General features: G+C 36.2%; 1 protein-coding gene across 8 annotated transcripts in view; it reads left to right on the top strand.

Moving 5' to 3' along the window:
* The window catches only part of THADA (THADA armadillo repeat containing), a 400,812-nt gene that overhangs the window by 2,533 nt on the left and 376,501 nt on the right, over positions 1-21,778 (top strand). For all 8 annotated transcript variants that reach the window (XM_037806790.1, XM_037806789.1, XM_037806794.1 and 5 more), the window contains exons 2-12: positions 947-1,046; positions 1,324-1,418; positions 2,145-2,275; positions 8,263-8,411; positions 8,531-8,563; positions 9,869-9,917; positions 14,074-14,261; positions 17,045-17,139; positions 18,044-18,264; positions 19,445-20,136; positions 21,560-21,711. In XM_037806790.1, the coding sequence (XP_037662718.1) occupies positions 971-1,046; positions 1,324-1,418; positions 2,145-2,275; positions 8,263-8,411; positions 8,531-8,563; positions 9,869-9,917; positions 14,074-14,261; positions 17,045-17,139; positions 18,044-18,264; positions 19,445-20,136; positions 21,560-21,711 (1,881 nt within the window). In that variant the 5' untranslated portion in view covers positions 947-970. The remainder of the gene's footprint in view (positions 1-946; positions 1,047-1,323; positions 1,419-2,144; positions 2,276-8,262; positions 8,412-8,530; positions 8,564-9,868; positions 9,918-14,073; positions 14,262-17,044; positions 17,140-18,043; positions 18,265-19,444; positions 20,137-21,559; positions 21,712-21,778) is intronic.

Raw genomic sequence — 21,778 nt, forward strand, 5'->3', positions numbered from 1 at the left:
CTGTCCTAGGTCAAGCAAACCGCTGCGTGCAGTTTTCAAGACACTTGGGGGCCAGGGGCTCCCACACCCTGCCACCCCATCTCATATTTCTGTTATTTTTTCTAATCTAAATGCAGCATTTATTTCTGTTTCACCTTGGTAAATTTTATTTATCTCATATTTCAGTTTATTGGGCTGTTTTAAATCTTGATTCCATCACCCAACGTCTCCCCTCAGCTATGTGCCTTTTGTAAATTCATTAGGCTGTGTCCTTTAATGTCTGTATCACAGACACTGCTAAAAATGCTAACAGCACTAAGAAAAGATCCCTATAGCATTTTCTCAGAGACACCTTTCTAGAAGACTTAATGTGTAGTCTTTAAGTACAATTGTTCAGCCCGTTATGAATCCATTTATCTAAGTAAAAGCAAAAACCACAAGGATAGTATGCAAGAGTTTCCTTTATCAAATATTTTGCATAAATCAAGATCCAGTGTGTTATGGCACCTCCTAATCTGTCGGTCTAGCAAGTAGTTGAAGTTGGTTTGGCCCTGGTTTCTTTCTTTTTACTAAAATGAAGATTTGCTGTATTTTAAAATACAAAGACTGTGACAAAGTAAGTAAAAGTAACTTTAGACCAGAATAAACTCTTCTTTAACTTAAAAAAGAAAAAAAATTTTTTTTTCAAAGCGGAAATCCTTAGACCAATGATTCTCAATCTGGAGTAATTTTGTTTCCCAGGGAATATTAGACAATGTCTGGAAACAATTTTTGGTTGTCACAACTAGGGTTGGGTGGGGAGTTTGCTACTGGCATCTAGAGGCCAGGCATGCTGCTAAACATCCTGCGATATACAGGACGGCCCCCACCCCCACCCTAACAAAGAATTATCTGGTCCAAAATGTCAACAGTGCAGAGTTTGAGAAACCCTGCTTTAAATAATGCCTTACGCTCTTCTTTCTTGCAGTGAGCATTAATAATTCTATTTAAAATGGGAATCAAGAAGAAGAAAGAAATGCAGGTTGCTGCATTGACAATTTGTCATCAGGACCTTGAAACTTTGAGATGTAAGTGATTTCTGACTCTACTTGTTTATTATACTTTTAGTTTACAGTCAAAGCATTTCAATCTGAGAAGCCCAAATCACTTAATGTTCAAACTCTATTTTTTTCCATATTTGAATGTAAAGTAGTTTACTTAAAATTCTGTCTTCTATCTTCCTTCTAAGTTCTCCTTGCTTTTATGGTTTATAGATATTTAAATTTTGTAGAATGCATAACATATGTAAACTCATATGCCTATATTGTTAAATCATTGAAGAAATTTTTTGTGTGTGTTATGTAGCCTTTGCTGACGTGGAAGGGAAAAATCTAGCTTCTTTGCTATTACATTGTGTACAATTCACGGATGGAGTGTCACAAATACATTATATCAAACAGGTGAGACTGAATGGATATGTCTTGAAGATTATCATGCTATTATGGACTTCTTAAATGAACATACCATATTTGATTGTCAGTTATTTAATATCGGTGTATCAATGTAATATCAATTTGTCATAAAAGAATAGGTTTTGTTTTTCTTTTCTGTTAATTTATATGTTCATTATAAAAGATATAATATGTTTTTATTCAGAGAAGCAGTACAAGTCATATTCAGTCTTCCATCACAGTTGGAACTGCAAATCAGACAGAATGATAAGATAATTGTGCATACCTTTTTTTTTTTGTGGTAATAAAAAAAATCATTTCTATTTTTCTGAATCTTAAAACTTTTTAGGAGGCACATTTAAAATTAATTTAAAATGTAAAGATTGTCCTCATTAGTATTTCAATATTTGGATTTACCATTTGAACTTGCAAACTATGTTTAGAAAGCAATTAGATATATTGGTGGTTTTTCAGTAGAGCTACAGCATTCTTAAACTTTAAACCATTATCAGGTCTGTGATTCTCATTGAAGGTGGGTCTGGAGTGGGAAGTGGGAGCTGGGGACATAGGTTAAGGTTAATAAAAATTGAAATAGATGTTTCAATCAGTACCTTTGACAGTTTAGTGTGGAAAACATTTCACATATTACCATTGAGATTTAAAAGAGTATTTGGAACCATTTTTTTTTTCTATGCTTGATATGAGAAAAAATGACTGAATTTTTTTGGATTATAGATTGTGCCTTTATTGGAGAAGGCAGATAAAAATGGTGCGTGTGATCCCACTACTCAAAGTTGTTTGGATATTTTAGCAGGCATCTATCTTTCTTTGAGTCTAAAGAATCCCTTGAAGAAAGTATTGGCAAGGTAAGGGAAAAGAGAAAGATAAGTTGGGTATTATAAATGATGCATTTGACAAAAAGTAACTAATATTTAAAGCTTCTTTCCTGATTTACTAAAAGTGTTCTGAAATATATCACCTAAAAATTTATTCATGGAATTTCTTTTGTGATCTATTTACTTAATTATTTATTACCCTTTAAAAATGTGAAAAGCATTCTTATCTCATAGGCCCTACAAAAACAGGCTGTGGGCGTTGGCCATAGTCTACTGACTCCTGTTTAGTCCATTAACATTTAGTATGATTGTTGGAGGTTAGTTTAGGTTTAAATTTGTAATCTTTTATTTTTTTCTTTGTCCCATCTCTTTTCCTCCTTTAAAAATATTTTTTAATTATAAAAGTAACATAGGAATATAGCTAAGATGTAAAAACTTCAAACAATACAGAAGTACACAAAATGAAAAGTGAGACTCTTTTACTATTTCTGGGCTATCTCTCTTGGTAGAGGTGGTTATTTAATATTTTGCCTTAGTCTTTCTAGACCTGTTTTTTTTTTTTTGTTTGTTTGTTTGTGTGTATTAGTTTTCATTTTTTGCATAAATTGGATTGTAATCTGCATATGATTCTGTAGCTTTTTTTTCAATAAAGAATCTTAAGAGATATTTCCATATCATTATGGTCCTAATTCTTTTTAACAGCTATAAATACTCTGTAATATGGATATACCAAAACTTATATGTACCATATTACATGTACCTATTCCTCATCAATGAATATTTACTGTTTCTAAGTTTTTATTATTCCAAACAATGCTGCAGTATTTTCTTAACCATGTATAGTTTTGTATTTGTGTATTTTTTTAAGATAAATTCCTAGAAATGGAATTTCTAGACCAAAATTGTGCCTATTAAAATTTTTGTTAGATACTGCCAAACTGTCCTCCCAGAAAGCCATTACAGTTGACACTCCTATGAACAGTGAGTGACAGGGCCTGTTTCTTCATGTCTTTCCTGCACTGGAAATCTTTAAATGTTGTTTTTAAAATCTGATAGGTAAAAAATGATGTCTTGTTATAATTGCATTTCCCAGATTACTAGTGAGACTGACCATTTTTTGATATGTGGAGTTTGGCTATTTTATAATTCTTTTTTGTGATTGCATATCCTTTGTACATTTTCTTTTTAGAATGTCTTCTTGATTTATAGGAGCTCCCCATAGATTATGTGCCAAATATATTCTTTAATTTTGTTATTTTAACTTCTTTTTAAACTTTTTAATGGTTTTAAGTTTTTTTTTTTGTTTTTTTTTTTTTTTTTTTTTTTTTTTTTTTTTGGTAAATCAAACCTGTTAACATTTTTCTTTGTTTCTTGTAGATTTCTGGGTTTCATGTCTTGCTCAGATACGCTTTTTCTAATACAGGATTATAGAAAAGTATTTGTACTTTCAATAATGTTTTTATTTCTTTATTTTATTTAGCCTTTTAATCCATCTAGAGTTTTTTTTTTAATTTTTTATTGAGATTGTTGACATACCGTACAACTCTCCAAAGATCCAAAGTGTATAATCAATTGCTCATGATACTATCATATAGCTGTGCATCCATCACCACAATTAATTTTTTTTTCAATTTTTAGAACATTTTCATTGCTCCAGAAAAGAGATAAAGTCTAAAAAAGGAAACTCAAATCCTCCCGTACCCCTAACCACACCCTGTCCATTGTTGACTCATAGTATTGATATAGTATATTTGTTACTGTTGATGAAAGAATGTTAAAATACTACCAATGGTAGTATATAGTTTGCAATAGGTATATATATATATTTTTTTCCTATATGCCCCTCTATTATTAACTACTAGTTATAGTGTCATACAATTGTTTTAGTTCATGAGAGAGATTTCTAATGTTTGTGCAGTTAATCACGGACATTGTCCACCACAAGATTCACTGTTTTATACATTCCCATCTTTCAACCTCCAACTTTCCTTCTGGTGACATACGTGACTCTGAGCTTACCCTTTCTACCACCTTCACACACCATTCAGCACTGCTAGTTATTCTCAATGTGCTACCGTCACCTCTGTCCATTTCCAGACGTTTAAGTTCACCCTAGTTGAACATTATGCTCATAGTAAGCAACTGCTCTCCATTCTTTATCCTAGTTCTATATCCTGGTAACTTATATTTCATGTCTATGAGTTTACATATTATAATTAGTTCATATCAGTGAGACCCTACAATATTTGTCTTTATGTGACTGTCTTATTTCACTCCATATAGTGCCCTCGGGTTTCTTCATCAACCCATTTTTTTTAAGACGGTTTTGTTCATACACCATACATTCCATCTTAAGTGAACAATCATTGGTTCCCTGAATAGTCACGTATTTATGTGTTTAGCACCATCGCCACTATCTATATAAGGACATCTCCATTTCTTCCACAAAGAAGGAGGAAGAGCCAAAGAAGGTAGAGAGATAAAAGAAAAAGAAAAAAGAGAGAGAGAGAGGAAAAAAAACCAACACGACTGTTAAAAAGCAACAAAAGGAAAGATAGCATTAACCTAAAGTAGAGTAAAGAGTCAGACAACATCATCAGTGCCAGGAGTACCATACACTTCCCCTATTCCGCACCCGCCCCCCGCCATATGTATTTAGCTTTGGTATATTGCCTTTGTTATATTAAAGGAAGCATAATACAATGTTTCTGTTAATTATAGTCTCTAGTTTGCATTGATTGTATTTTTCCCCCAATCCCACCCTATTTTAAACACCTTGCAACGTTGACATTCATTTATTCTACCTCATGTAAAAACATACTTGTACCTTTTATTACAATCATTCTCAGTCCCAGTCTTTATCGTTTGTCTTTCGTTCTGGTGTCCTACATGCTCCTAACCTTCCTCTTTCAACCATACTCACAGTCATCTTTGTTCAGTGTACTTACATTGCTGTGCTACTATCTCCCAAAATTGTTTTCCAAACCTCTTAACTCTTGTCTTTTCCTTTCAGTCTGCAGTGCTTCCTTTAGTATTTCCTGTAGAGCAGGTATCTTGTTCACAAACTCTGTCATCATCTGTTTGTCAGAGAATATTTTAAGCTTTCCCTCATATTTGAAGGATAGTTTTGCCAGATACAGGATTCTTGGTTGGTGGTTTTTCTCTTTCAGTATCTTAAATATATCACCCCATTTCCTTCTTGCCTCCATGGTTTCTGTTTAGAAATCCACACATAGTCTTATCAGGCTTCCTTTGCATGTGAGGGATCACTTTTCTCTTGCTGCTTTCAGGATTCTCTCTTTATCTTTGACGTTTGATAACCTGATTATTAAGTGTCTTGGCGTAGACCTATTCAGATCTATTCTGTTTGGGGTACACTGCGCTTCTTGGATCCGTAATTTTATGTCTTTCATAAGAGATGGGAAATTTTCATTGATTATTTCCTCTATTATTGCTTCTGCACCCTTTCCCTTCTCTTCTCCTTCTGGGACATCAGTGACACATATATTCCTGCTTTTCGTTTTGTCCTTAATTCCTGGAGATGTTGCTCATATTTTTCCATTTTTTTCTCTATCTGTTCTTTTGTGTTTAGGCTTTCATCAGGTGCCTTGTTCTCTAGTTCCTGAGTGTTTTCTTCTGCCTCTTGAGACCTGCTGTTGTGTTTCCATTGTGTTTTTCATCTCTTGGGTTGTGCTTTTCATTTCCATAGATTCTGCTAGTTGGTTTTTCGAACTTTCAATTTCTGCCTCCTGTACACCCAGTGTTTTCATTATATGCTTCATCTCTTTTGCCATATCTTCCCTAAACTTTTTGAATTGATTTAGCATTAGTTGTTTAAATTCCTGTATCTCAGTTAAGTGTAAGTTTGTGCCTTTGACTGGGCCATAACTTCGTTCTTCTTAGTGTAGATTGTAGTTTTCTGTTTTCTAAACATCTGGTTTCCTTGGTTACCCCAATCAGGTTTTCCCAGACCAGAACAGGCTCAGGTCCCAGAAGGATGAAATATTCGGTATCCAGTTTCCCTGAGGGTATGTCTTAGAAAATTGGTACACCCTGTGAGGCCTCAAGTCACTGTGCTTTTCTGTCCAGCAGGTGGCACCTGTCAGCCTGTAGCTCCCAAATGGTGTAGGGAGGTGTGGCCCATGGCTGTTTTTCCCCAGGCCCTGGGGTCTGGTTCTGAATGGAAGGCGGGTAGTAGAGCTGAGCACACCTCTTTCCTCTTAGGGAAGATAGACCCCCTAGGGAGAGGTCATTAGCATTTGAATGGTCTCTGCCTGTGCTGTCTCCACCCTGTCTGGGTCAGAGCGCTGGGAACTGAAAATGGCTGAGGCTTTCTCCACTGAGCCAAAAAAGGGACAGAAATCCCCTTTCAGGGCCAGTCCATGGCCACCCTCTGGCTCTCCAAGGTCAGTCATCACCAGAAGCCTCTGTCTGCTTGTTGGGGTTTTGTATCTTGTACTGAGCAGACCACGTTTGTTAATTAAAACCCCAGTTGGAGCTCAGCTAATCTATATTCGCTTCCTTGGAGAATGCTGCTCTTCAGCACCGGGAGGCTTTGCAGTTCGGGCCATGGGGGGAGGGGGCTCCCTGTTTGGAGCTGCAGTTTTTACTTAAGATTTTATGCTGCGATCTCCAGCATTCCTCCCAACTCAGGCTGGAGTATGATGAGTGGGCAGTCACATTTGTCCCCCCCAGTTATTCCAGATATTTGCTAGTTGTTTCTGGTTGTTTGTTAGTTGTTCTGGGGGACAAACTAGCTTCCACTCCTCTCTATCCTGCCATCCTCTTCCTCCTCTCTAGAATTAAGTTTTGAGTATAGTGTAAGGTAGAGATCCAACTTTGTTTTTCTTTTCCATATGAGGAGCCATTTGTCCTAAACTGTTGATTTGTCCATTTTTTCCCCCACATATGGTATCGTTATCATAGTCTATGCTCCTTTGTAAGCATGGATTTGTGTTTAGACTTGGGTCTGTCTCTTCATGCACTCACACCACACTTTATTTATAATAGTTCAATAAGTGATTTAATATATTACAGAGCAAGTCATTTCTTATTGGTCTTTTGTTTCAGAATTTTCCTATTTTTGAGTTTTTATTTTTCCAGGGAAGCTTTAGAACTTAGTCATTTAAAAAAGCTCTTATTGGATTTGATTTAGATTAATTTGGGTAAAATTGACATAAGTTTAGTTTATCCATTCAGTGAATTATTATCATCTGCCTACTGTGTATCAGCCATCTTGTAGGCATTGGGGATACAGTGAACAAAACAATCTAGCATGGCGCTCACATTCTAAGGGGAAAAATAGAAAATAGGTGGAATAAACAAGGAGACTATATAGCATATAAGGTGGTGATGAGTGCTATGGAGAAACATAAAGGAGAGAAGGGGGAATGGGGGTGCTAGGGATGGGGTAGGGGATACAATTTAAAATATAATGGTCACTTTAGATATCTTTGTTCAAGTGTCATTGATAAGGTGATACTGGGATTGACCTGAAGGGGCAAGGGGGTGATTATTGGGGATATCTGAGGAAAGAGTGTTCTGGATAGAGGAAATAAAAAGAGCAAAGGCCCTGACATGTTGTAGGAACAGAGGAAGTTTACTGTAGCTAGAGCAAAGTGAATAGGGATCGAGATGAGGTCAGAGAGCTAATGGAAGAGCCAGATTGCATAGGGTCTCCTAGGTCAGGTTGTAGTCTCTTTGGCTACTACTTCGATTTACAGGGGATGTTACTGGAAGGTTTAAGGCAGGGCAGTAACATGCTTTCCCCAGCATGTCATCACTGTGGCTGCTATGTTGAGAATGGCCTGGAGTATGCGAAGGAACAAGATGGAAGCCAGGAGACCAGGTGAAAGATGATAGACCAGAGAGTTCCAGTGATGGTGTGAAGTTGACATTTTCTGGCTGTAGTGTGAACATTTAGTTCAATTTTCCTACAATTGTGTGATACCCCTCTCTCCCCACATAACACCGTGCTACTAGGTTTTCAGAGTTTTAATTTTTTGTTCTTTTTATAGCTCGCTAAATGGCCTACCTGAATGTTTTGTGACTGAGGTTGTACATAGTTTTACTTGTCGTCTTCAGGAAGAATTGAATACTACTGATCTATACTCTTATAGGAAAGTAACTGACAACATATCTTCCTGTATGGAGAACTTTAATGTGGGTAAGCCAGCATTCTTTTAGGATTTTTTTCTAGTTAACATCTGCCATTAAATTGCCATTTTTAAATGATGCTAGTTTTGGTCCTGAAACTCCTTATCAATGTTAATTTTTCCCCCACAGGTAGAGCAAGTGTTAATAATCTGCTTAAAAATGGTAAGTTCTATTATTATATTTTATTCTGAGAAGTGACTAATTGTGAGTCATTTGAAACTGGTTCTTATTCCCATTCTTGCAATGGATATATATTGCAGGTAACTAAGGTACATCGTGCTTCTTTTAAATTTCTATTTCTAGAGAATTGTCACAGGTTTGTCTCTTTACACCTCAAACCTGTAATCACAGTTAGAAAAGGCCTCAACCTCATCAGATCATGATTCAGTCATTTTGGGCTTCAGGCAGCCTTCCACTCAAATATGAGTATAGGACAGACAATAGTTGAAAAGTAAAGAGCATTCCAGACAAAAATTGAATTGTTACATATATTTGCTAAAGGAGCACTTAAGGAGAAGCAACAGGTTTACAAAGTAATAGTAAATGGATGTATTTTCAAGCCTGGGAACTCCAGTCTCTCCAGTTGCAGCTGGATGTGAGGTAAGAGTTTCTTCCAGTCAGAGTATATGTAGAGCCTTTGTTTGAGGTTGCATCCTTCATCAGGGAAGCCTTTGATTGAGGATGCATCCTCCATCAATCAGGGGAATTTTTCTAAGACTAAGGCTTCAACCTTAATCATTTAAGTCATACTTTATTTTTATGCTTAACAAGCTGTTGAATCTAAGCTCAATCTTTATCAAAAACAAAGAAGGGTATTTATAGCATTATCAGAGATTCAAACTTAACCTTGAATGTCTGCAATACTTTACTGGAGATATTCTTACCAATTGAGCCATGACTCCTCTAAGAGCAATATAACACGCCCTTTACTTATATAAAAAACTAAAAATTAGAAGAGGAATTACTATTACTTTATAACTGACTTACTAGTATAGATTTTCTGTTTCATTCTATAGTCTAGCCATTACATCATGTCTCTTCCTTCCTTCCTTCTTACTTGGGCCTGTTTGCTTCTCCTTCAGTATAATTTTCTAATGTAGACTTTGAAGGGTATGAATCATCTGTCTCAGTTATTATAGCAAAGCCTTTCCATCATTTGGAAATTGTTCTTGAGTATTTTTGGGCAAAAGTTCTGTTAAGTAAGCATCTGTATTGGAAGGAATAACTGGCTCCTCACTATCGGAAGAGAAGGCTCAGGTGGTATATGGGAGCAGCAAGGCTGCACAGCTGTCTGGTCCCTGTATAGAGGGAAGGAGTCAGTGTCTTCATTTTCAGATTCCTCAGGGGAGGTACTGCCCTGCAACAAAATCATGTTAAATAATAGTGATTTAAAGTATTTTCTTGTATTTGAAGTTAAAGTTTACAGTTTTAGATTTCTGGTTTGTCATTATATTCTCTTTGTTTCAGTGCTTCATTTCCTGCGGAGGAGTTTAATTGAAATCACAGAAGAAAATAGGCAAGTGTTACATGTTTATATACTTGTGTATATATGCATACATACTTGTAGTTATGAATTATTTTTGTAAAAAGAAAATTTTAAAAAGTTGCCGGAATGTACTCCTTTCCATCCCTTTTCTTTAATGTTAGAACTAATTATTTAAATTTAATTTTTTAGATGTTTGATGTTTATTTTAACAAATAATAAATTATTATGAGAATAAATGAGAAAAGGAGACACTCTTCCCTCTCCTCCACTGAGTGTTCCTTTTTTTTTTTTTTTTTTGTAGCATCCTGTTCTAATTTCATGGATGAAATTGTCCTCTTTTATCTCTCTGAGGATATTAATCATTGTTTTTTTACATTTTGTTGTCTCTACACAGGCTGTATCTTCCAAGTTGTTTTTTCTGTTTGCTGCTTTGGTCATTATATTTCTTGCCAGTGTTTTCTCAGAAGTCTAGTAATCCTTGTGTGAGCCCTGTTTGAATATGAGTGGTGCACTTAGAGTTAATTTGGATTTCTCTGCATTTAGGTGGAAGGTTGACAGCAGGTTTTATTGAGGGCTGTTTCTTTGAGGAACCTTTGATGCCAGTGTCTTAAGTCTTTGCTTGTGCAGTAAATTCCCCATGGAAGAATCTTCCAATCCGTTGTTCTTATGTACTGGTTGCCAAGGGAGGAAAGAAAGCTGAGGTATTGGCATTTGGCATTTGGCATTCATTGTGCATGTGTTTACCTAACATTCCTGTTTTCAATATGGTATCCTTCCCTTATCTGTGTGTGCTATCGACTTGCCCAGAGACCTCAGTTTTAACTTTTCTGGAGGAAAATCAATTATCTGCCTGCTTGGGGGTGTGACTCAGAGTTCTTATTCTTCTTAAACAGACTTGAGTCAGTCTTCCTGTTTTCAGCACCACACATAATCCCAAATCAAGGTGCCAACAGTACCTGAGCCTGTTGGGGCCGTAAATCAGGTTGCTTCTGGGCTTGGTCTCTGGCTTAGCATTCACCTTTCTTGATTCTGCTAAGTCAGTTATGACTCGCCCATTTGCTTTGCAGCTTCCAAAATTCTGTTGTTTTTGTATTGTTGTCTGGTTGATGCCCCTGTGTATTTATGCATTTTTATTTTTTAAATCACTTGGCTGTAGGTTTAGAGAGGTTACGGGAGGGAGTGGGAAAATGCCTGTTTACCGTCTTAAACCCAGAGTCTCCTTTTGCTTCACCAGGAGCCCCTTTTCCTCTGCTCATCTCTTAAATGTGGGTTCTACCCTTTTTATTCTATTTGTTCTGACTGCTTAGTCCTATCCACTTCCTTGGTAGTAGCCACTACCTCTATACTCAGGATTCCCAAATTTCCTACTCCAAGCTAGATCTTTTCCTTGAGTGGTACACCTATTAACTGCTTCTTGGAATCAACTTGAATGTTTTATAGATGCCTCAAATTCAATTCAGTATATCCAAAAGAAAATTCACTGTCCTCTTACTCCAAATGTATTTTTCAATTTCCTATGTTAATGAAAATCCCTATAATCTTCTAAGATATCCAGACTAGAAATTGGGCTATCATTCCACACTGCTCCATTTTGCACAACCCCCTGCATTTAATCTGTGATTTGAGATAAGACTTCTTGCTGCTGCCTCCTTGACTTCTTTTATATCTATTTCTCTTCATACTCAGTACTTAGTTTAGACCCTTATTATCGTTCACCTGGATGATGGCAGTAGTCTCCTAGTCGAAGCCTCCAGTGCTTCCGCCAATATCCATCCTCTATATGCCTTTCGACTTATAGTTGTTGAGTGACATCCTCTTGGCCAAGAATTAACAGCTAATTCCTCAACCTAAAACCTTCCACAATTCGATGCCTCCTCACATTTCCCTCACTGCACAGCTCTCACACCCTATGCTTTAGCCACAGCAAACTATATACAATTATTTGAACACGCCTTGAGGAGTCACAGCTATGTGCCTTTGCTCATGGGACCTTTTCTGCTTGGAATGTCTTTTTCTGCTTGTCTACCTGGGGGAATACTATTAATCTTTTAAAACTCTACTCAAACAGCCATGCCCCTACTTCAGCCAAACTTACCATCTTTCTTTTATGCTCCTGGTGTATCTGTTCATACCTTTATCAAAGCACCTATTGAACTATTCTGTGTTTACTTGTTTACAGATAGGGCCATCTTATTTAAGATGTATCTACTGTGTCTCACAGTATATGGTACATAGAAGGTACTTGTTAAGTATGTAATAAATGAGAGGAGATGCTCAGATGAATCTCAAAGGATGAGTAGGTGTTAGGCAGAAAAGAAGCAGGAAGGAGATTCTTCATAGAGAAAATAAGGTGAAGAGTTAAAAGAACCTGGCATGTTTTGGGAATTACAGTCAGTTCCGTGTGGGTGGAATAGGATTTATGTGGGGACTCAGTGACTGATTCTATGTGGGAAGTTATGCTAATTGAGAGAAAGGGGTGAAGAGAGACTCAGGAAAGGAGAGATTGCTGAGGAAGCACATTCCCAGCAGAGGCGAGATATGATGATTGGTCTCGGATAGCAAGATGAACGATTCTTCCACTGGGAAAGCAGAAAAAGATCTAGAAATGATGTGGATACAGGGAACTTTGTAGGGAGGAGTCTTTATGGGGAAGAGAACTAGGAAGTTAGGGTATCCATTCGTTTATTCAACAAATATTTTTTGAGCCCCTAATATAGTTCCAGGAACCATTCTAGTCTCTGGGTATAAAGCAGTGAACAAAACAAAGTCTCTCCCCTCATGGAGCTTACATTCTAGCTGGCAGTTTCAGGCAATAAACTTAAACATAGGAAGTTACATACTATATTACTATATTACTATATAGTATACTATATAGTAATATATATATATACTTAGGTTAGTAGGTAATAAGTGCTATGAGAATAAAAGAACAAGGAAGATAAAGAGGATCCAGAGAGCTGGTGAAAATAGGACATTAAGAAGCTGAGGTATGGGCAAAGACTTGAAGTAGGGGAGAGGGTGAGCCATGCAGATATTGGCTGCAGAGTATCCCAGGCAGAGAGAACATCCAGTGCAAAGACCCTCAGGTGGTAGTGTGTCTGTTGTGTTCAAAGTGTAGCAAGGGCACGGTGGAGCTGGAGAGGAATGAGTGAGGTGGGGGAAGTGATAGGTGATGGGGCCATAAAGGTTACAGGACATGGTCAAAGACTTTGGCTATGACTTTGAGTAAGTTGAGGAGCCAGTGTGGGTTCAGAACAGAGGAGTGACTTGATCTGATTTTGTTTTAATAGGATCACTATGGCTGCTGTGTTGAGAGGTGCAAGGATAGAACCTAGGAGACCAGTTAGGTGGCTATTGCCTTAGTCTAAGGGAGAGATACAAGTGGCTCAGGCCAGGATAGTAGCGGTGGAGGTGGCCAGATTCTGGATATATTTTGAAGTTATAGCCAACAAGATTTCCTTATGGATAGGATGTGTAGGAGAGTCATCGAGGATGATTACAGTGTTTTTGTAGGATAGCGATCCCAGCAGGTGGAGCAGGTTTGGAGTTAAAGATAAGTTCATGTACCCAGTGAAGATACTGAGTAGGCAGTTAAATATACAGGTCTGGACTTAGGTCCAGGCTGGAAATAAAAAATTCGGATTTTTCAGCGTATAGATCGTAATTTATAGCTTATAAGCTAGGAGAGATCAGTACCAGGAGAGTGAATTAGATGAGGAAGAGAAGAGGATGAAGGATTGAGTCCTGGGGAGCTCTAACATTAAGAGATCAGGGAGAAGAGGAAGAACTAGCCTGTATCTGAGATGGAGCAAAGGTAAAGGAGAGAAAATCTAGGAGAGTCTGGCATCTTGGAAGCCAGGTGAAGCGAGTGTATAAAGGTCAAGGGAGTGATTTTTTTTTTTTTAATTGTGTCATTCATTCTTGATTTCTTATCTTTATTCTAAAGTGGAAAAGTGAGGTTATTCATTGACTGAGAAAAAGGGAAAATGTTGAGGTAAGTTAAGAGTACTGAAAGTTTGCAATAAATGCTACATAATTGCAATGTTAATGGGAATGGAAGGGAGTGACATAAATGCCTGGTATAATCTAAAATCGGTTTTGGGGAATGTTTATTTTGGAAAGGGATGGAAATGATGATGCTTTTGTTTGAATCTCCTTTTGTAATATTGTCTTTTCTTCTTTGTAGAAAATTTACTGGAAATCATATTGTTCAAACGCAGTTGATGAATGACTTGTTGGTAGGCATTAGAGTTTCAATGACTTTAGTACAGAAAGTACACAGTTTCCAGGGAAATCTTTGGAAGGCTTCCAGTTCTTCGATATGGCAAAGTATGTGTAGCTTGCTGAGTATTTTCACCAAGTTTTTAAGTGATGGTAAGTGTAACAATGAACAGATGATTATAATTGTGTATCAATCAACTTTTTCTAATAATTGTTTGAAATATATGATAGTTAAGTAAGATGTGGAACTTCTCCACCCCTCTCACCCCAAAGTGGGAAAAGTCCTGGGATTACACAGTTTTAATGCTTTTTCTTTCAAAGGTATCAATTCAGCAAGGGATAATGTGGAGGATTTTTCTAAGTGTATATGTGTTGTATACAAAGCAGAAAACTTAGTATTCAAGAGCCATAGACTTTAAATAGCAAAAGAAAATTCTTTAGAGGAAGAAATTCTTTAGATGAAGAAATTTATTTCCAAATTTGGAGGGAAGATCTGGAAAGGAAGTATAACCCATACACTCTTCCTTTAGGTGGAGGTGTTATCTTCAAATAATAACAATAGTCACTGATTGTGAGGTGGTCTATATTCTTCTTTATATCTCATATGCTGCTTCTATCCTTATGAACTATACTACTGGATAACCAAGTAATAGATGTAGGGATGTATCTCTTTATGAAAGTGTTCTAACTAATAAATGAAAAAGAAATGATAGAATTAGAATATCACCGTTTCATAACCCCCAGTGGATTAATAGATACAGGCTTTAAGCATGATCAACGGCTGACATTACAAAGAAAAACCAGACAACATGTGCCTCTTGCCAACATCACTATAGTCTTCCCAAAGGGGATGGAATTTGAGACTGATCCAGTTTTTTAGGTCCAGCTACCAATTTGCAGAAATTACAGAGGACAGAGTAACATGTTGAATGGCACCAGGAGTAAGCAAACAGTAACATCCAGATTGTAGGAAACTCTCCAGGTCACATGGCCAGTGTTCATCAACAGAGAAACTGTTAAGAAATAAAGGGATGAAGAGGGTATCTATAGATTAAAACTTAAAAGACATATAAAAAAACAGAAAAGACTATGTAGAGTCTAGGGATTCACATTTGGTTGATAAAACTATTAAAAATAATAAGGAAATGATTACTATAAATGTCAGGATATTGCTTAGTCAGGATGAGAGGGAGGGGTTGGGATTGGGATGAGGAAAATGGATGAGCCTTCTGGGCTGGGTGGCCAAGTTTTATTTCTTGCCTCAGTGGTGGGAACAAGGGTGTTTGTCTTCTAATAATTCATTAAGCTATGTATTTGTTTTGGTAGTTTTCTATGTCTGTATTTATATTGCAATAAGAAGATTACCCAAAAAAGTGATCCTTAACACAAATATTCACGTAAAAAATTAAATTACCCCTTCTCCCTTCACCTCTTATTTTATATATATGTATGAATATAAACTTAATTTTGAAAAATGTAAGTGAGATCTGTTCAGAGCTCTTGTTTGTAAAGAACAGAAACTGATTCTGGTTTTGTTAGACTGATGGGAAAAAAACAGTATTTCATTCATTATATGTTTTAACCCTGGTAACTAGTACAAGTCCTAGCTATCCTACTATCCAATTAATATTTCCATATTTCTTCTTGCTTTCGATCTCAGGTAGGTATTAAAAGGAAAGTAAAGCAATTAAAGTTATTTTTACTAAGTGGTAACTTATGGTCAACTTTTCAGAGAATATTTGTTTTTTAGAAGAGGAATTTGTTAACCTCAATTTTTAAATCTAAAAGAAAGTCTGTTTAATTAGTGAAATGCAAGGAAGACAATTTTAATATGACGCAACTTTTTTTCTGAAAAGTTGCTGGCACCTAATCAATGCTGTTCTTCCCCAGAATTTTAAAGCTTCATGTATCAATAGAGTGTTTAGCTGTAAGTTACAGAAAATCCAACTTCAGGGACTTGAGCAAATGTGCCTTGCCTCTGCCCCACGTAATGGGGGTCCAGAACATGTGTGGGCAGTCTGGACCCAGATGTTTTCAGCCTTTTCTGCTTTGCCATCTTTAGCATTTTGACTTTTACCCTGACATCATGTCTGTACTGAAGGCAGAAAGGAGGAGGGCCAGGTGCGTCTGTACCTTTCATCAGGAAAAACACAAGTACCCATGGCCTGACCTATGTTATGTGGCTGGCTACCCTTAGTTCAAGGAAGACTGAAGAAGCAAGTATCTTGCCTTTGGCTGGGCACATGGCTTCCCCAATCAACATCACAGCTCTTTTAGTAAGGATGAAGGGTAGAACGGATAGTTAGTAGGTAATTTATAGTGTTTGTCATACATCTTACCTCAGGCTGGACAATTCATCATCATATTCTGTATACTTTCTCACAAATGGAAGCTAAAAGAGATAAAAAGAAGATATCTAAACAAAAAGAAGATACCTAATCAAGACTGGTTCCATTGGGTACAGTGTCAGTGATAGCAAAGTTTGTAATTAGTATCAGTGTAGGCTCTTTGCACAAGCCCTAAAATCTCTCAAGGCAAAGTATATGGGGGTTGAGATGCAGAGGCATTGGTGGAGTGGAATGCACAGGTGTTTCTAGGTGTGCTGGGAGACAGTAGATGAAGAGGAGTGAATAGATGATAGAGGAGAGGGGAAGAAGTCACATATTGAATATCTGTGTGCTGGGCATAAAAGTCTTTATGTTTATTCATTTAAACCTTATAACAGTTGTGTCAGATAGGTGTCACTTTTTCCCCATTTTACAGAAGAGAAACCTCCCAGGGAGGTTAAATAAGTTGCCCCAAGACCTGCTTACTTAGGAAGTGGCTGAGTTAGAAATTGTACCCAGAACTCTCTGACCCCAAAGCTTCGGCTCTTTCCACTGTATTAGAATATTCATCATCATTTAATACATGCTTTCTGCTTTTTTACCAAATAGATGACCTCTTACAGACAATTCAGAGCACATCTGGATTAGCTGTTATTCTCTTTATTAAGACTATGTTTGATCCACCTGAAAAGATTCCTGATTTGGTAAGTGCATCTCCTTTAGAACTGGACTTTATTGAGACATAGACATATGTTTTAAAGGTATTTCTATGGAAGTGAAATCCTTTTTTTTGTAAAGTCTTAATTTTTTCTAATGGGCATTTTCACTTGTAATAAGAGACAATTCTAAAAATCCAAATAAACCAAAAGAAGACAGTAACAATCCATCTTACAAAGATATTCATTATCAACATTTTTGGTGTATGTCCTTCCAGTTTTTTTCTAATAGTATTTGTTCAGTTCAGTCTCTCGTTAGTATAAAATGTATATTTGTATTAGTAAAATTATGCAGAGATTAATGTATACATACACAGAAATAGCTTTCTGATAAACACGTTCTTTGTGTAAAGAATAAGCCAAATCATGTAGATAGGACACATGTTAGAGTCAATTTTCAGTGAATTTGATCCATATAGAAAGTATAATTTGATAAGTTAGGCCACAATCCTTTTATTTCCTGTTAACAGATTTTTTTCCCTTACTCCATTATCTAGAAACTTATTCTAGTAATTTTCCTGACTTGAGGCAAAATATGTGTGCACTATTCTTTGAGATCACATGAAGTAATTATTGTTGGATAAAATTTAAGATTTTTGTTTCCCAAATATCCACTAAAAAAATGAGTTAAACTCATTTACCTGCAGGTGGTGCTGTGTTGTGATCTGTTAATCTCTTGAAACTGGCAAAATGGTTCAAAATTCATGGTTTTGATTTTTTTTTTTAATTTAATAATTTTAGTGCTTGTCAAACCTTTTTTTTTTTTGAACTTTAAGTTCAGTTATTTTTTCCTGGAATGTTTCAGGGGAAAGAGATTTTGAGTTTATATTTTGAAATATCTCTGAAAAGTTTTAGTGGCTTTAAATGTACTAGCTGTGTTGTATTTTTTCAGATTAGTAGTTTGCTTCTTGGTTCAGCAGACTACAACAGCCTTCCCGAGTGGCTCGTGAGCAGCTGCAGGAGCCTTTGTTGTTCTGAGGTCTCTGGGTCAGCTCTCTTATTCCTGTGTCAGGGGACACTGGCCATGTTGGACTGGCAGAATGGGAGCATGGGCCCGAGATGGGAGGCTTTGCTTTTGGATACTGCACATATTCTCTTCACCTCAAGTTCACAGTGAGTTTTGATGCTGTCTCATCTTTTAGTTGTGAGTTGTTTTGCTGGAAGCACTTAGGTGGCACCTGAGCCAGCATACTTAGTAACTTAATGGAAAATGGTCAGGATAAAAGCTACATTGAAAGTGATATATGTATAGAGAGAGAAGTAGATGTGAAAGTAGAACAAGAGAGAAGATGGGATGATGGGACAGAGGGAGTTATGGGAATTATTGGTGTAAGTTAACCTGTCATGAACATTTCTAAAATTAATTTTAACATTCAGTCTGTATGCTAGCATTTTTAAAAACTAAAAATTCTGTGTGTACAGTGCTTTAGAGTTTATGAAGAATTTCAACATAGATCTAATTTGATCCTCACATGTCTAATAATATAGGAACTATTATTTTGTTGAAGGGGTAAAATGAAGCTCAGAAAAGTAAATGGCTTACTTGAGAGCATGTTGTCAATAAGAACCCAAATCAGAACTGTAACCAGGTCTTCTGACTTCACTGGTCTGCATTTTCTATTTTTTTACTGCTTTTGGCTAAAAGTTATAATGTGGTTAAAATGTCAATCCATAGATATAGCTTGATGGTAATGAGCATATGGATAAAGGAGGAAAATTACGAAACTCTAACTTTTTTGTATGTTGTTTAGTTTATATGTGTTTAAAAACTGGATATTTAAAGAAATTGAAAAAAAGTTCTTTGCCATGTTTTTTTATAACCACTTTATTGAGGTATAATCCACATGCCATATAATTCACCCATTTAAAGTGTGCAATTCAGTGGTTTTTAGTATATTCACAGATACGTTCAACCATCACCAGTCAATTTTAGCACATTTTCGTCACCCCAAAAAGAAACCGCATATCCACTAACCCCCTTTTCACAACCCTAGGTCCTCAATAGGTTTTAAAACAGATGTTAAAATCGTCACCACAGTCAAGATAGTGAACATTTCCATCACTTTTATTTTCCCTGTGCCTCTTTTTGGTCTATTTTTTATGAGACGGAAAAATTCATATACAGATTTGATAGCTATTTTGGCCTTATATGTAGTGTTTTTTTTGTAAATTTAAGAATGATTGAATTTTCTAATCATTCTTTGTATTTTATAATTTTAAAGTCTAAATAATTATAAAATCAAATTTCTTTTACTAGTCAGTTTACAATATTGTGTCTTGTTTTGTTTTTCAGGATCAAGGAATCAACTCTGGAAATGTTTCTGTCTAGAATCTTGTCATCTTGGACCAATTCAGCCATACATGCCCTTGAATCAAGTTCCCTAAGCCTAAAGAGCAGTCTCAGTGGGAATTCAAGCATAGTTGGGAAACTTTTAGAATATGTCTATACCCACTGGGAACATCCTTTGGATGCTCTGAGACACCAAACCAAAATCATATTCAAAAATCTTCTCCAAATGCATTGGCTCACTACAGAAGGGGCACATTCTGCCACTGATCCTTTCTTTTTGGAGCTAACTGAGAGTCTTCTGCGATTAGAATGGCATATTAAAGGAAAGTACATGTGCCTTGGTTGTTTGGTGGAGTGCATAGGAATTGAACATATTTTGGCAGTAGATAAAACTATTCCATCTCAAATCTTAGAGGTGATGGGGGACCAGTCATTGGTACCTTATGCAAGTGACCTCTTGGAAACCATGTTTAAAAGTCACAGGAGTCATTTGAAATCCCATACTGTTGACAGTCCGTGGATTGAACAGTGGCATGAAACTTGGGTTTCTCCTCTCCTTTTTATACTTTGTGAAGGAAACCTAGATCAAAAATCTTATGTGATTGATTATTACTTGCCAAAATTACTGAATTGCAGCCCTGAAAGCTTAAGCTACATGGTGAAAATTCTTCAGACTTCTAGTGATGCTAAAATTGGTAAGAAAATGAATTTTTGTTTTAGTAATTTCTAATTATGATGCTTAAATATGGGTACCTAGGCAGGTGTTGACTGCTTTCAAATATAAGCATTATCACTTTTGTAAATGGTAGAGGAGGATATTAATAATGGAGATTCCAGATTGAAATAATTGTTCCTCTACATAGCTGAATAGTTTTTTTTTGGCTGAAATAATTTCTGCAAGCTAAGAAGTGATTCCAATTATGCTTATAAAGTTTTCTTTCTTACTAGTACCTGATTACTAGTACTAAATCATTGTACCAAGTTCTTATTTGTCTGTTATATTCTGTTGTCAGGTTAGAGTAAGAGTGGGCATGTTTTATATAATTTGCCCATTTGAATGATTGAGACAGTAATTAAAAACTGGTTTAGGCAAGGTTAAAGACAGGTAGTTTTTGTCTCTGGGTAAGAGACTAAATTGAGGCATGACCTCAAGAAATGGCTATCTGTAGTCATTTAGCATAGGGGCAAGCCTCCCATTGAAGTTTAGTAGATATGAGTAATCACTGTGTTAAAGCATAATTCAATAATTAATGTGTAAAATGATAATCTTGACTCATCAAGTAAATCTTAAAATTATTATATTCTGTTGAACAAAGCATGAATATGATATTTTAGGAAATATTTCCAACTAAGATAATTAAAACTTTTCAGTATTTCAAAGAATAGCCATAGGGTATCTGGAAAACTTGATTCCTATATACAAAATAAGCCATTATATATAATTTTCAACAGTAATTGTTCTTGCTTTTTTGAGAAGCATCCAAGTCCAGGATTCTGGAAGTAAAGCAGTCTATTTCTTATATCAAGGTACCCTGTGAACCACAGCTTCCTGTCTCCTTAGCAATAGCTGATGTCCTAACTTCTCAAAGGATCAGCTTTTTTGTGAACCTTCTTTTATCTTTTTTAACCAGTGAGAAACAGTAATACCAAAATGTGTGGAGGTTCAATGTCTATTAAGAAAATAATAGTGTGTAGTCACTGAGTGTTTTTCCTATTCTTGTCTGAGAGTCATTTTATTTTATTTTTTAATTGATTTTAATATTTCCCCACCTGTTTTTTTTCCCTTCATGTACTTCCTGGTTCACTTCCTGAGTGTCAAGGAAAAAGTGAAGATATTAACAAATAAATTGTGATTTTTTGAAGTTAATAAAAGGATTATGCTGATTTGAAATTATCAACACAAGAATTATTAAATCATTTATGTAATAGTTACTTTATGATAGGCACTTTAATTTGTCTAAGAATTTAGCTTAAAATGTGATTTTTATTTCTTGAAATATAATGTTGATTAGAAACATCATTAACACTGGCTACTGAAATTGTTGCGGTCATTGCATAGCACAGTAATGATCTTTGTTACAGTGCTTCCTAGATAAGAGCAATCTTTTCCATCTGTAGGGTCTTATAATAGCAGAGGGGCTTTGGGAGCTTTGATGGCTTGCCTGCGAACAGCTAGAGCTCATGGGCATCTCCAGTCTGCAACTGATACTTGGGGGAATCTTGTGTCCAGTGCAAGAATAAAGCAAGGCTTAATTCATCAGCACAGCCAAGTAAGTAAGCAAAATACCTGGCAACTCATATATGTGGTAGCTCCCTGATTCATTCCTTCATTTAGCA

Source organism: Choloepus didactylus, chromosome 17, assembly GCF_015220235.1.
Source record: "Choloepus didactylus isolate mChoDid1 chromosome 17, mChoDid1.pri, whole genome shotgun sequence".
In the NCBI taxonomy this organism is placed as follows: Eukaryota; Metazoa; Chordata; class Mammalia; order Pilosa; family Megalonychidae; genus Choloepus; species Choloepus didactylus.